The sequence below is a fragment of the Ranitomeya imitator genome, chromosome 3 (assembly GCF_032444005.1).
Source record: "Ranitomeya imitator isolate aRanImi1 chromosome 3, aRanImi1.pri, whole genome shotgun sequence".
NCBI lineage: Eukaryota > Metazoa > Chordata > Amphibia > Anura > Dendrobatidae > Ranitomeya > Ranitomeya imitator.
The window spans coordinates 300,889,396-300,903,698 of record NC_091284.1 but is presented as its reverse complement, the minus strand read 5'-3'; the positions used below and the strand labels follow the sequence as shown (position 1 = coordinate 300,903,698).

General features: G+C 42.5%; 1 protein-coding gene across 6 annotated transcripts in view; it reads left to right on the top strand.

The window, feature by feature from the left end:
- ILRUN (inflammation and lipid regulator with UBA-like and NBR1-like domains) overlaps positions 1 to 14,303 on the top strand; it is a 239,303-nt gene that overhangs the window by 122,842 nt on the left and 102,158 nt on the right. For 2 of the 6 annotated variants that reach the window (XR_011319233.1, XM_069756566.1), the window contains exon 4: positions 9,817 to 10,049. Coding sequence is in view for 5 of the 6 variants with exons in the window: in XM_069756566.1 (XP_069612667.1) it covers positions 9,817 to 10,049 (233 nt within the window). In the remaining variant the exon portion in view is untranslated. Of the gene's footprint in view, positions 1 to 9,816; positions 10,107 to 12,537; positions 12,855 to 14,303 lie in introns of those variants that run through there. The other 4 variants (XM_069756564.1, XM_069756563.1, XM_069756567.1 and 1 more) reach the window with 3 other exon arrangements.

Here is a 14,303-nt window from a genome sequence, read left to right as displayed (position 1 = left end):
TGTGGGATTGTGGCTCATGACCCGCAGTAGAGCAGTATGGCATTCGTGCATTACCTGCATCTGCTAGTCAAGAGTTAGCTTTCCAATGCTCCTGAGCATTGATTGGAAAAAAAGGTTGGCCGGTGATAGGCTGCATTCAGATGTAAGTAAATCCAAGCGGCTGCTGGTTTCAGTGTGGGTTTCACTGATGCGTGCTTGCACCATGCTGAAACCAGCAGTCACTTGCTCTCCCAAAATCTTGAAAGAGTTTTGAAAGGATGCATTCAGATGCAAGAACTCAGGAGCATAGCTCCTTTCCGGACCCCTCTGTCGCTGCCGCCACGAACCTAACTGGTCTAGAGGTGGCACGATCAGAGGGGTGTGGTAAAGGGAACGCTACGTCTGTACCAGCAGATTCAAGTAACGAGGTCTGCGATGCTGCTCCACCGCTGGTGGCTGTGGATGGGGCAGAGGTACCGTAAGGGACAGATGAGGGGTCAGAGGGATGTGGCCCTCAGTGACGGACTCCTGAGAGATCGCTACAGAGGGGTCCGAGGTTGTTGCAGGCGCCAGGTGGCTGGAGAAGGTGCTGTGAAATAGACAACAAATAACAATTAATATTGATTTGAGACAAAGCCCTGACTGAAACCAAACAAGGTAGTTACAATTGGTCATTCGATGGCCTGTTGAATACTTACACTCTTTGCAGCATACTCTCACGTAGGAAGGACAGGGCCGGCCCATGTTTGTATGGAGTCCTTCTTTGGCGTCCTGAGCCACTCGGGGCCTGCATCTCCAGGTTGAACTCCCTCTTGTAGCGATCTCTGAGTGACCGCCACCGCTTCCTAACCCTTTCACCTGTAAAGACAATAATACAATCACGTAAGTTATAACGCTTTTCATTCTGTTCAAAACATAACTGTAAAGTTCATACTTACATTCTTGATTCTGCTGACTTGGTTCAAGGTCCTCCCACCTTGGCAAAACATTTAGGCATACTTGCTCCCAAAGCCGACGGGTGGCAAATGTGTGTGCATGGCGGCGGTCACCCATATGCCAGAGCGGCTGCCGTTCGCGGACCTCCTCAATGAGCCGTTCGACATCAATGCCCATTGTGTCCTCAGTGTCTGAATCGGCAGCGCGCTGTTGATATAACAAAAATAAAAAGAACATTACAACACTGAATCAGAAAAAGATTGTAAGAGACGCCACAAAAAGAAAAAAAAAAACACACACCTGACGGCGACCGCGGCCATGAGAACGTCGGCTCCGGGAGCGCCTTGGAGGATCTTGCCATACAGCAGACTGGAAAACATTACAAATAATTACGCGACAGTTAGGCATATGTTGTATGTGTACTGTTATGAATATCATGTTTTTATTGTGTTGGTTGCTCAGTGATGCGTGAAGCTGTTTCGAAAAAACTTACACTCTGTGCGCCCTCTCCTTGTGTGTCTCCACCCCTATCGTCTTCTTCTGAGAGTCCCTCAGCAGATTCAGCTTCCTGTTAAAAAGAATAAAGGCATATAGTGATAAGAAAACATGTAACGTGCAGCTACATCATATGAAAACATCGATAATTACCGCAACAAGCTCCCGCTGTGGAGAAGGGCTCTCAGAAGAAGATATTGTTCTTGACCTGTGCATGTTGGTCACCCTTGGCTCTGCAAGTATAAAAACCCTTGTAATCTACTATACACTTTCAAAGTGAAGCTGTAGTTGTGGGGACTTTATACTTACATCGTAAGTGGCTGTGGTCCGTGGGTCACTTCCAGGCGGCTGTGGTCCCTGGTGTGCGTTGATCCTATGTGGGCGGGCGGACCTCGGCACTGGTCCCAGTTGGCTCTGCAAGTATAACAAGTTAATATTGTTAGAAAAAACCCACCAAAGTCCAAAATGTAAATCATGTCATAACCACCCTGCCAACATTATCAGAGCAATGTTCATGCAGGACACCTGCGAAAGTTTGGAGATAAAAAACGCCCCAAAAAATAAAAGGCCCTCCAGTCTGGGCGGAACTCAATAATGGTATTGTCTGTGCAATCTTTAAAACCAACCAACCCCTCCCTCACCAGCCCCCCCCCCCCCCCCCCCAAAAAAAAAAAAAAAAAAAGTAAACTGGAAAGGTTTACACACCAGTTCAAAATGTAATGTAAATGTGATCTTAAAAGATCCAATTGAACCAGATTTTATTTCCCTTTTTTTAAAAAATATTAGATTACCTTAATAACCCAGCACCAACACAAGTTTTGCCTGTGTGGACATTTGTACATACAGCATTTACAAATTTACCTTTGTGAAATGATACAACGGAGATATTTCATAAACATTTTATTAATTTTTTTTTTGTTTTAAATTTTTTTAGTGTGTTATCACAATAGGAGCATTTCTGCTCTTTATTTTAAGTACAAGTTCTTCACATTGAAATTAATTCAGCAATAAAACACAATAAATATATGTTGTAAAACAAAGATCACACACGCTTGGCACATGCTGACACACGCTGTCAGTAACCACAGGCTGCACAAATCTCACAACTTGATAAATACATCACAGAAAAAAAATAAAATATATAAAAACACGTGCATGGACGCATCATCCGCACACAGACACATGCACGAAACACCACATGTGCAGGCATAAAACTCACAAACACACCCAAAAGCACACAGCTGTATGCAAATACCAACACATGCACACACACAAAATAACACAGCCAGCCAGAAGCACAAGGCACAAACAGACATGCGCACACACACACACACACACACACACACACACACACACACACACACATACACACCCACAGACAAATGCAAAAATGGCAGCAATCAGGCTGGAGCTCAGCTGACTGGATTCACAAGGGCAGGCCTCAGGCTGGAGCAGGACTCTTGGAGGACGCTGGCTGGTGCAGTACGATGTCAGGCCTCTGGCTGTATTCAGGTTTTAGCACTGGTTCAGGTTTAGCTCTGGTTCAGGTTTAGCTCTGGTATAGCTCTGACTGTATTCAGTACATCACAAACACATGCAGACGCACACATGCACAAAGGCACACCAAAAATGGCAGTATGTATACTCACGCTGGGATGATGCAGCTTTAAGGGCCTCTGGCTTCTGGAAGGCTTGGCACCGGCTGACAAGCTGTGCAGATGCTGGCTGGCAGGCAGGCTGGCTTCTGGCAGGCTTGGCTTGGCACAGGCTGGCAGGCTGGGAAGATGCTGGCTGGCAGTCAGGCTGGCTGGGCTTCTGGCACGCTTGGCACTGGCTGTGCAGATGCTGGCTGGCAGGCAGGCTGGCTTCTTTCTGGGTCTTCAGTCTTTGGCATCTGTGGTTGAAGACTCAGACCTGGTTTATATAGGTTGGGTGATGTCTGGTGAAATTGGCAACAAAATTCAGCTTCTGAGCATGCCCAGTGTAAAAAAACGGATTGCAGCGCTGCATTCCGTCAAAAAACGTGTCCCGACGCATCCGCCGCTCATAGACCGCCATTATAGACAAAGACGCATTAATAAGGAAGTGTCGCGACACGTTTTTGCTGCGCAAACAAAAAAAACGTTACACAACGTTTTTTCCAGACGACGTGTCGGCGCATTCCGACTCATCCGTACAAAAACGTACACAACGCAGGACAATGCGTCGCAATGCATCAGTAATGCAAGTCTATGGGGAAAAACGCATCCGTCGGGAGAATTTGCAGGATGCGTTTTTTTACCAAAACGACGCTTTTTGACGCCCAGAGAAAAACGCAAGTGTGAAAGTAGCCTTAACACCTTTTGCCGACATTAGAATCTTAAGATTTTATCAGGCCAAAAGATAACCTTCGGAAGGAATATCCTCCAGTAGAAGTCCCGCCCTGAATGTATCCTCTGGTATTCTCCTGATGGTGCTGTCAGGAGGGCGTCCTGGAAAGTAGGAATTAGTCCTACCAGTAATTGGTTTTCCAGGAGTTCATGACTAGAGATGAGCGAATTTGATCGGGTCCCCGCTTAGGCTACTTTCACACTAGCGTAGTTTTGAATATGTCGCAATGCATCGTTTAGGTGAAAAAACGCATCCTGCAAAACTGCTTGCAGGATGCGTTTTTTCTCCATTGACTAACATTAGCGACGCTTTGCCACACGTCGCAACCGTTGTGCGACGGTTGCGTCGTGTTGCGGCAGACCGTCAGCTGCAAAAAAGTTACATGTAACGTTTTTTGCTGCCAACGGTCCGCTTTTTCCGACCGCACATGCGACGCCAGAACTCCGCTGGAAAAATGCATCCGCTGCCCCCGTTGTGCGGCGCATTCACTGCTAGCGTCGGTACGTCGGCCCGACGCACTGCGACGGGCCGAGTACGACGCTAGTGTGAAAGTAGCCTTATTCGGCAAGCTATAGCGCTTTCCGAGTAAGCTACAGCGGGAACCCGGATACCTGGAGCGCGCCGGCTGATCAGCTGTTCGGCTCCGCGGCCGTCTGTGTGGCAGCTGTGTCACAGTCACAAAACATGCATGGAGAGCCTTAAATTTCCTGTCTGCTATGTGAAGGTAAGGTAACGTATGTAGAAGGAAACTCCATAAAATAGAATTGGAGCCAATACATATCATACTGGCAACTCTTTCATAAAAGAAAAAAAAGCTCTGGAGGCAGCATTATCTTCTGGGCTATGTGCTCCGCATAGCCTTGAAGCGCTTGTTTGCATAAATTAAGCAAAGATGATTTATCCGCTATAAAGTTGCCGATTACTCTGGCACTAAACAGGAAAACAGTGTCCCATCCCAGTGTGAGGTGAATTGCACTCAGTTGACGTCCGCAGGACTCCCCGGACTCCAGGCTTCCAAACTTAGGAGACACCACACAATTCAGGAGACACCAAAGATCATTGCTTCAAGAAAATGTTTAGGCTATGTGCACACGTTGCGGATTTCCTGCGGATCTGCAGCGTTTTTTACCGTGCAGAAACGCTGCAGAACCGCAAGTGATTTACAGTACAATGTAAATCAATAAGGAAAAAAAATGCTGTGCTGATGGTGTGGAAAATTCCGCGTGGAAACGCTGCGGATTAAAAGAAGTAGCATGTCACTACTTTTGTGCGGATCTGCACCGTTTTTGTACCCATTCCATTATAGAAATCCGCAGGGGTAAAAGAACGCAAGAAATCCGCACAAAATCCGTAAAAAAAAACGCATCAAATCTGCACCTGCGTTTTCTGCCAAGAGATGCAGAATCCGCACAAAAGATTCCAGAGGCTAATCTGCAACGTGTGAACATGGCCTTACTGGTCAGTTTAAGTTCATCAAGTACCTGCCATTAACGCAGTCCCACATCCACCGATTTTGATCCGTCAGAAGATCAGGACCTTTTTGTGGCACCTGGCCTGATCTTATCTTTCAATCCCCTTTTGAGCAAGTAAAAAAAGAAAAAAAACAATTTGATAATGGCGCTTGCCGCACCTGCGCAGTAGCAGCTATCGTTGTGTATAGAGATTTGGTAGCTGCTAGTGCGCAGTTGCCGGTGGCGCCATCTTAGTAGAGAAGAAGAAAAAAAAAATTCTACAAGATGGCGCTGCTACTGTGCAGACGCGGTGGGTGCCATTTAAAATTATTATTTTTTTTTTATTATTTTTTTTACTTGGTAAGATCAAGAATAGTTATTAACTGGGCACTAAACATGCGATTATGCTGCAGTGCAGGTGTCACGGCTGGCACCTGCCTGCAGAAGCGGTTTTTTTTTCTTTTTTTTTCTTCAGTATAGACAGGTATTCATTATGCAAACTAGGGGGCAGGTGACTGAGGAATCAGTGGCCTGTCAGCAGCCTGCATTATAAATACCTAAGCAGAGCACCACATAAAGACACCACCTCCAGGCCCGCCCCACAGCACGGGCATATCATTAACACAAACATGTAAATAAAGATTAAACAACCACAAGACTGATTTAATCAACCAAGGTATCATCTTACTCAGTATAATAGCGCCGTCCTGACACTCTGTAGGTTACTTTGCACAATCCTGCTGACAGGTTCCCTTTAAGTATACATGGAAAACTGTTATGACTGACCACATATACTTGGACAAAGCATTGTACTTTAACAGTATTTTAACAGGATTGGCAGAATAAAATCTATTATCCTGTTAGACTAGTAAAAAACTTTTTTTTAATGCATCGCTATTCTAAATGCATAAAAATAATTATTATGGCCCCATAGATGCTCCACATAAAGCTGTGCCACATATAATGCTTTGCACTGTTCATTACACTGGGGAACAATTTGAAAAAAAATTTCTGTTGAGTTAGGTTTTTGAGCTGATTTATACTAAAATTGGCATGCTGATTCCAAAAATGTAGTCAGTTTTTTTTCTAGCACGTCAAGTTTTTCCTCCACAACTTACCTGCCAGAGAAGCACAATTGCACTGATATCTGTAATAAGACTTATCTGATTACAATTCGACTCATATAGAGCTACGTGGCAACTTGTAAGAGTAGTCACAAGTGAGACAGTGTGGTGAGAGGTATGTGCAGCTCCCAATACGTCATAATTATCAATATCTTTACACAAAAAATTTATCATAGTAGGAATAAATAGGATTTGATAGCTTTTCTCTTTACATTGGGCGCTTAGTTGTAATTTATATATCTTTTATGATTTTTTTTCTTTGTTAGTTTTCAAAGCTTGTAACTTTCCATCTCAGTGATTTATTTGCTTATGTACATATTTCCTTTGTTTCAGATCATGTCTGCTCCTTCTTCCTCTCGTCGTAAATGCCTATTTGTACTATTTAAAAAAACAACAACACTTTTTAGGTACAGTAGTTTACGTATTTTTGAGAAGGCAAAAATCCTATAGTTCAAAAACTTGACGTGATAGAGAAAAACTGAGATCATTTCTGGATTCAGCATCCAAAAATTAGTTAAGAACAGTTGTCTGACCTAACTCCTAAAAAATTGTGTTCCCCAGTGTTATGGCCCCATAGATGCTCCATTGAAAGCTGTGCCATATAGAATGCTCTGCACCGTTCATTATTGCCCCATAGATGCTCCATATAAAGCTGTGCCACAAATAATGCTTGCACCGTTCATTATGGCCCCATAGATGCTCCACATAAAGCTGTGCCACATATAATGCTCTGCACCGTTCATTATGGCCCCATAGATGCTCCATAGAAAGCTGTGCCATAGAGAATGCTCTGCACCGTTCATTATTGCCCCATAGATGCTCCATATAAAGCTGTGCCCCATAGAATGCTCTGCAACGTTCATTATGGCCCCATAGATATCTGTGCCACATATAATGCTCTGCACCGTTGATTATGGCCCCATAGATGCTCCATATAAAGCTGTGCCATATATAATGCTCTGCACCGTTGATTATTGCCCCATAGATGCTCCATATAAAGCTGTGCCATATATAATGCTGCTGCTGCAATAATAAAAAAAAAAAGGCACATACTCACCTCTCTTCGCTCAGGATGCCGGCGCTGTCAATATTTACCTGCTCCTCGTGCGGCTCCGTCTCCAGCACTGACGCTCAGCAGAGGGCGCACACTGACTACGTCACCGCGCCCTCTGAACTGAGCGTCACTGCCACAGGACGCTGGAGACGAGGAGCAGGTAAATATCGCGCAGCGCTCCCCTCCCCGTATACTTACCTGCTCCTGGCGCGGTCCCTGCTTCTCCCGGCGCTGCATCTTCTTCCTGTATTGAGCGGTCACATTTACCGCTCATTTACAGCAATGAATATGCGGCTCCACCTCTATGGGAGGTGGAGCCGCATATTCATTGCTGTAATGAGCGGTACCATGTGACCACTCAGTACAGGAAGTATCTGCAGCACTGGAAGAAGCAGGGACTGCAGGGACCGCGCCGGGAGCAGGTAAGTATATTTACACAGCCCCCGCTCCCCCTCCCCTGCCGACCCCCGGGTATGACTCGAGTATAAGCCGAGAGGGGGACTTTCAGCCCCCAAAAATGGGCTGAAAATCTCGGCTTATACTCGAGTATATATGGTACCAATACGAATTGTGTGATCCAGTTTCCATCACCACTCTGGTCATCTTCTAAACAATGAGACTGCAAATTGCACAACATGAAGACCAGGAGTTTCTTTGTTAAAGGAGTGTCCACTCTTAGGAAATAGAGCCTCAAACTGCTTAAAATACATAAAATGGCAAACTCAGCGCCTACTTGGTCTTCATAACTCTACCATCGTCTTACAAATGCTTCTCCATTACTAAACTGTGGGCTTGAAGTCACCGGACAATACAAAGGTGACATCAACCCACAAATATGGATTTCACTTAATACCGCCACAGGGCAAGTGGGCAGAGCCTGGCAAGGTGCCAGAATTGGGGCATCTAATATCCATGCCCCCTTATCAGCCTGAGAATACCAGCCTCCATCTGTCTACTTTAGCTTAGCTAGTTGTCACAAAAATGGGGGAGACCCCACACAGTTTTTTAAAATTATTTATATAAATTTTTAAAAAAAGGCATTGTGTGGCCCCCTCTATTCTTAATAACCAGCCTTGCTAATGCTGACAGCTGAGGGTTGCAGCCCGCAGCTGTCAGTTTTTCCTCAATGGTTATCAAAAATAGAGGAACCCATGACATTTTGTTTTGGATTTTTTTTTTTTATTATTTAGAGTACAGACTCCGGTTGATGAATACTCCCATTACCTGCTGTCGCTGTTGTTGGTGTCAGCAGACTTGGGCTGATGGGAGTAGCACTTTTTACCTCCGATCAGTACTGTGGGCTCATGCTGTCATTTGACAGCGTGGGAACCTTGGCTGTCTGACCGGCTGGAATGATCTTGCCGCCGTCCACCGATGAGAGGCACTGTTTGCAGTGTTGTCATGCACATGCCAGCGCGTGAAACACCTAGTATTCTGGGTGCCAAACCCAAGGAGTAACAGACTTCATGGTGAAATCCGTGTTTGGGGTCCATGATCGAACAGTAGGTGTTTGGTACAGACCCCAAACTTTATTGTTCGAGTTCACCCATGTCTACTATTAATGTGACCTCACCACTGTAGGCAAAACAACGGGACCGGAACAGACATAGGGTGTCTGTGCTGGACCCAAGTAGTGGTGAGTACCTGCTGAGTTTATTTATGTAGTTTACACAGTACAGTTTGAACCCCACTTCCGTGAAAGTGGACAACCCATATACAGTAATGTAGGTGTATGGAGCTTTATTCTAAGTGTCGTAGATTTACTTTGGGAAAGCAGCACCGCTCCAAACTCTAGACCCTGTGTAAGTTGGCAAAGCTTAATAGTGGGTTACACGGTTCAGATGATGCTCAGAGAACACGGAGTACAAGACTGCGATTAGTTAATATTGACACATACAATACATTACAGCGGTGTTATGAAAGGATTAGGTTGTAAAAAATTAGCTTGTAGTGCTTCTTTATTGGGAACTGTTTGTTAAAAATGGTATCTGATCTGCCGGTAAATCTTGTAGAGTAGTAGTTGCTGGTTAGATAAATTTGTATACATTTTTGTAGGAAAAGTTTTAGTAAAACTTGCATTTTATTCATTGACATCTCTGGTGTTAGTATTCATGAGTCCAGTGGGTGGTCCTATTCAGTGATTGACAGTTTTTCCTGTAAGATTATACAAACAGATGGCTGTCAATCACTAGTTGGACCGCCCACTGGACTAATGTGCATACCAACACCAGGGATGTCAATGAATAAAATGCAAGATAAACGAAATCTTTACCCACAAACCTATATATTATTATGCTCCGGTTGTTCTTCTGTACATCATGCTTTCCACAGATCGGGGAACATGTACAGCATGATCAGTATATCTTACTTCAGGCATTAATACCTTTCAATTTTCTTTTTGTATCAGATGTGATTTGGGTAATCCTAAGTGTGGAGGCTGGTGGGCTCCTAGGTGTCACACAGCAACTCTCATCCTTTGAAACCGAGTTCAACACTCAGCCACATCGCAACCTTGCTGGGGATTTTAACCCCTTTGCTTCGCCTCAGAAGAGTCGTTCCACAGATGGAGAAAACATGAGCAACTGGACATCTGCAACAAAGACTCCTGAAGGAGAACAGAATGGACTTTCTCAGACAAATGTAAATATATGTTCAACGGATCATCAAACCAGCCATTCTGTAGCAACATATAGAGAGGTGAGGCAAAATGTAGAAAAATGAAGAAGAAAAAAAAAAAACATAAAATTGCAGCAGGAGAGAAATGTGCACTTTGAGTTGTGCCATGCCTTTCTGTTCTTCTTTGCCCGCAGCACAGTGCCAATTATTGTGCTATAAAAAGGCTAAAGCCATTTGCCTACGGTCTAGAAGTCTTAATTCCTCTACTTGGCATCTCATCTTAATAAGTTTTATTTCATCAAGTTACATAGTTATTATACATCATGTACATATATATTAAAGAAAATTAGCACTCAATTAGTTCCACCAAAAGGATTGCTCATTAAAAACACGTACAAAAGAAGAAACATGCGAGCCGTGTGGTTTAACCTCTTATTGACCACAACACATCTTTTTGCTGACCTCACATATCAGAAAATTGCATCCCCTGACTCGTGAAAATTCAGCAGTTGCGGACTGTAAACTATAGCTGACACCTTGTGGTGTCAGTCTTGATTGTTTTTGGCACCAAACATGGATTTTTAACCTTTTAGATGCTGCTGTCAGTAGTGACTACGACCTCTAAATGGTTAACAGAGTGTGGTGGCTCCCTATTTAACCCCATCAGCACCCTGAGTTCATTATTGGGTGGTCCTGATGTTTGCCATGGGAATTCATAGCCAAATAACGGCCTTAGTCTGCCAGCTATAGTATACTGTTCAAAAGTAAAACATATTTTTACTTCCTGTCATTCCCCTTTACCTTATTTCCTGAAAAGTACCTGAATGGTTAATAAACTACCTGACAGCAGTTTTGAATATGTTGAGGGGGTGCTATTTTTAAAATGGTCTCACTTTTGGGGATTTTCCGAAATACAGATCCGCCAAAGTTGCTTCAAAACTGAATAGGTCCCTAAAAAAGTAAGTTTTGAAAATTTCCTTAAAAAAAAAAAAAAAAAAGTTAAAATTACTGCTACAGTTTTTTAAACCTTGAAACATCATAACAAAATAAAGATATTTTAAAACTGGTGCTGTTGTAAAGCAGAAATGAAGGCAATATTTAATGACCATTTTATGTGGTATTACTGTTTGGATTAAAGGAATAATCATTCATAATTTGAAAATTGCTAATTTTAGATTTATTTTTTTTTGACAAATTTCTGAGATTTTTATAAACGGATAAAATATCAACATAAAGTACCATGTGTCACGAAAAAGTCTCAAAATCAATGAGATCTGTTGAAGCATCCCAGAGTTATCACCACATAAAGTAACACTGGTCAGATTTATAAAATTTGGCCCAGTCACTAAAGGGTTAAAGGACGGATCTTCGTATCTCATGTTATGTAAAGGTAGGTTTGCCAAAATGGGGCAGCATGAGTACTAGACTTCAAAGGTAAAAGGAAACACAGTATGACTTACAATACACATTTAAATGGAGTGTGTTATCCAAAAATGTGGGTAGTCTTCGTTTGTAGACTTGTGGGCTCCTAGATGTTTGTTAAATGTATTTTATACATTAGAAAAAATAAATGTTGCAATTTTCACAGGAGTCACTAAGACCAAAATTCCAATTACATTTCCTATTCTTTTCAGCAGCCTCATGGAATATAGTGTTGCTCTAACCATATTAACTTTTTACATGAAAGCCTTCTGAAGAGATTGAAGGTATATTGACATCAACCATTCTAAATGGTTCATAACACTGGTCTACAAAAAAAAAATATATTTTCTGGCATGGACTTTAAGAACAGTTTTAGAGAAATTTGAGGGTGCTGAATTCAAAGCTGATCTTGTAATTTATCTATCACATCATGTTCTTGCGCTATAGGTATATAGCCCATTTTCATGAATTCCATGATAAATATAAGTAGTGTATGAAAAGTGTCGGTTTATACGGTTCACTAAGGTAAATTTAGTTTAATTTGGGTGGTTAATTTTCTTTTGGGTTTTCAAGGAGGGTACACAAAACACCCTTGTTTTCTGTGCTACTGGGACAGTAGAGCTACAGCAGAGCATTGGGTGAAAACTGAATGGCCTCAGCGACAGTTTGGCATCTTGCGATAAGAATGTCATCCATGATCCTGTAGTGGATAGGAAGGATATTGTCTTTCCTCCCTTACACATAAAACTTGGATTGATGAAGCAGTTCGTCAGAGCTCTCAGTCACAGTGGAGAATGCTTTATATATGTTCAACTTTTCCTGGTCTTAGTGAAGAGAAGAAAAAGGCTGGAATATTTGATGGACCTCAAATAGGAACACTTATGAGAGACCCAAATTTTATTACATCAATGAATGAGACAGAAGAAAGAGCTTGAAATGCATTTTGTAATGTGCAGAATTTTCTAGGGAATAAGAAAGCCGACAACTATGAAGAGATTGTGGAAGAGCTACTAATGAGTCTGCGAAATCTTGGATGTAGAATGAGTATCAAGATTCGCTATTTACACAGCCATTTGGACTTTTTTTCCAGAGAACCTTGGGGATGTGAGCGAGGAACAAGGGGAGCGTATTCATCAGGACATTAAAACAATGGAAGAACGGTATCAAGGCCGGCGGGACTCGCATATGATGGCTGACTATTGCTGGAGCTTGATGAGAGACAACCTAGAAGCTGTACATCACAGATCAGCCAAGAAAAGAAAGTTCAAATAACTGCCATTTGTCATTCATCTGTGTGATATGTGTATATATATATATATATATATATATATATATATATATTTTGTAGTTTAATTCTGTAAATATATTTGATTTGCTGTACATAGACTTTGTAATCTTTGTTATTCCTTGATTAAAAATATACAAAATGTAGTACCGAAAACCATGTGTTTTTATCATAAAACATTAGGAGTAATTTTCATCAAAAATTTAAAATATCTCGAAATCCTGATGTGATAGCCAAAAACGGAGTTCATATTTGTAATCAGCAGCCAAAATTGACTTAAAATATGTTTTAAAACCTTTTGCCAGAAAAATTGCGTTGACCAGTGTAATTAGTGAGGAGCGATCATGCTCGCCACTACTTGGCCTGCTAGCCAGTTCACAGTGAAGCGGCCCATCCGGTGACTAATTATCCTAGGTTTAGTTCCCTGACTGACCTGAGGGTAAGGGGGGGGGGGGTACCGGAGAGCTGCAAGTTCCAAAGCGGAACTGGAAAGCGGGATATACATAAATCCCTGCAGTTCGTGACATATGGTAGCTAAAATAAACCCCTGGGGTAAATTGATAGGTCAATAGCCTTGTTTGTGTGTTCATCAGCTTTTTCCTTGCCAATACTGCTTGCCAATCCTTCTTACAGTCTATATAGGAAGGAGGGCTGACATTTAACTTTCTCAAGGGTCAGGTGTCTTTCCTCGCGATTTTGTTTCATAAGGATTTTGCATCTACAGTCATGGCCAAAAGTATTGACACCCCTGCAATTCTGTCAGATAATACTCATTTTCTTCCTGAAAATGATTGCAAACACAAATTATTTGGTATTTTCATTTAATTTGTCTTAAATGAAAAAAAAACACAAAAAGAATTGCCCTAGAGCCAAATTGGATATAATTCCACACCAAACATAAAAAAGGGGGTAGACAAAAGTATTGGCACTGTTCGAAAAATCATGTGATTTTTGTGTAATTAACAGCACCTGTAACTTACCTGTGGCACCTAACAGATGTTGGCAATAACTAAATCACACTTGCAGCCAGTTGACATGGATTAAAGTTGACTCAACCTCTGTCCTGTGTCCTTGTGTGTACCACATTGAGCATGGAGAAAAGAAAGAAGACCAAAGAACTGTCTGAGGACTTGAGAAACCAAATTGTGAGGAAGCATGAGCAATCTCAAGGCTACAAGTCCATCTCCAAAGACCTGAATGTTCCTGTGTCTACCGTGCGCAGTGTCATCAAGAAGTTTAAAGCCCATGGCACTGTTGCTAACCTCCCTAGATGTGGATGGAAAAGAAAAATTGACAAGAGATTTCAACGCAATATAGTGCGGATGTTGGATAAAGAACTTCGACTAACATCCAAGCAAGATCAAGCTGCCCTGCAGTCTGAGGGTACAACAGTGTCAACCCGTACTATCCGTCGGCATCTGAATGAAAAGGGACTGTATGGTAGGAGACCCAGGAAGACCCCACTTCTTACTCCGAGACATAAAAAAGCCAGACTGGAGTTTGCCAAAACTTACTGTTAGGACTGGCGGAACGCACCAAGTTAAAGATGAAATAGTACTAGGTGCGTTCGC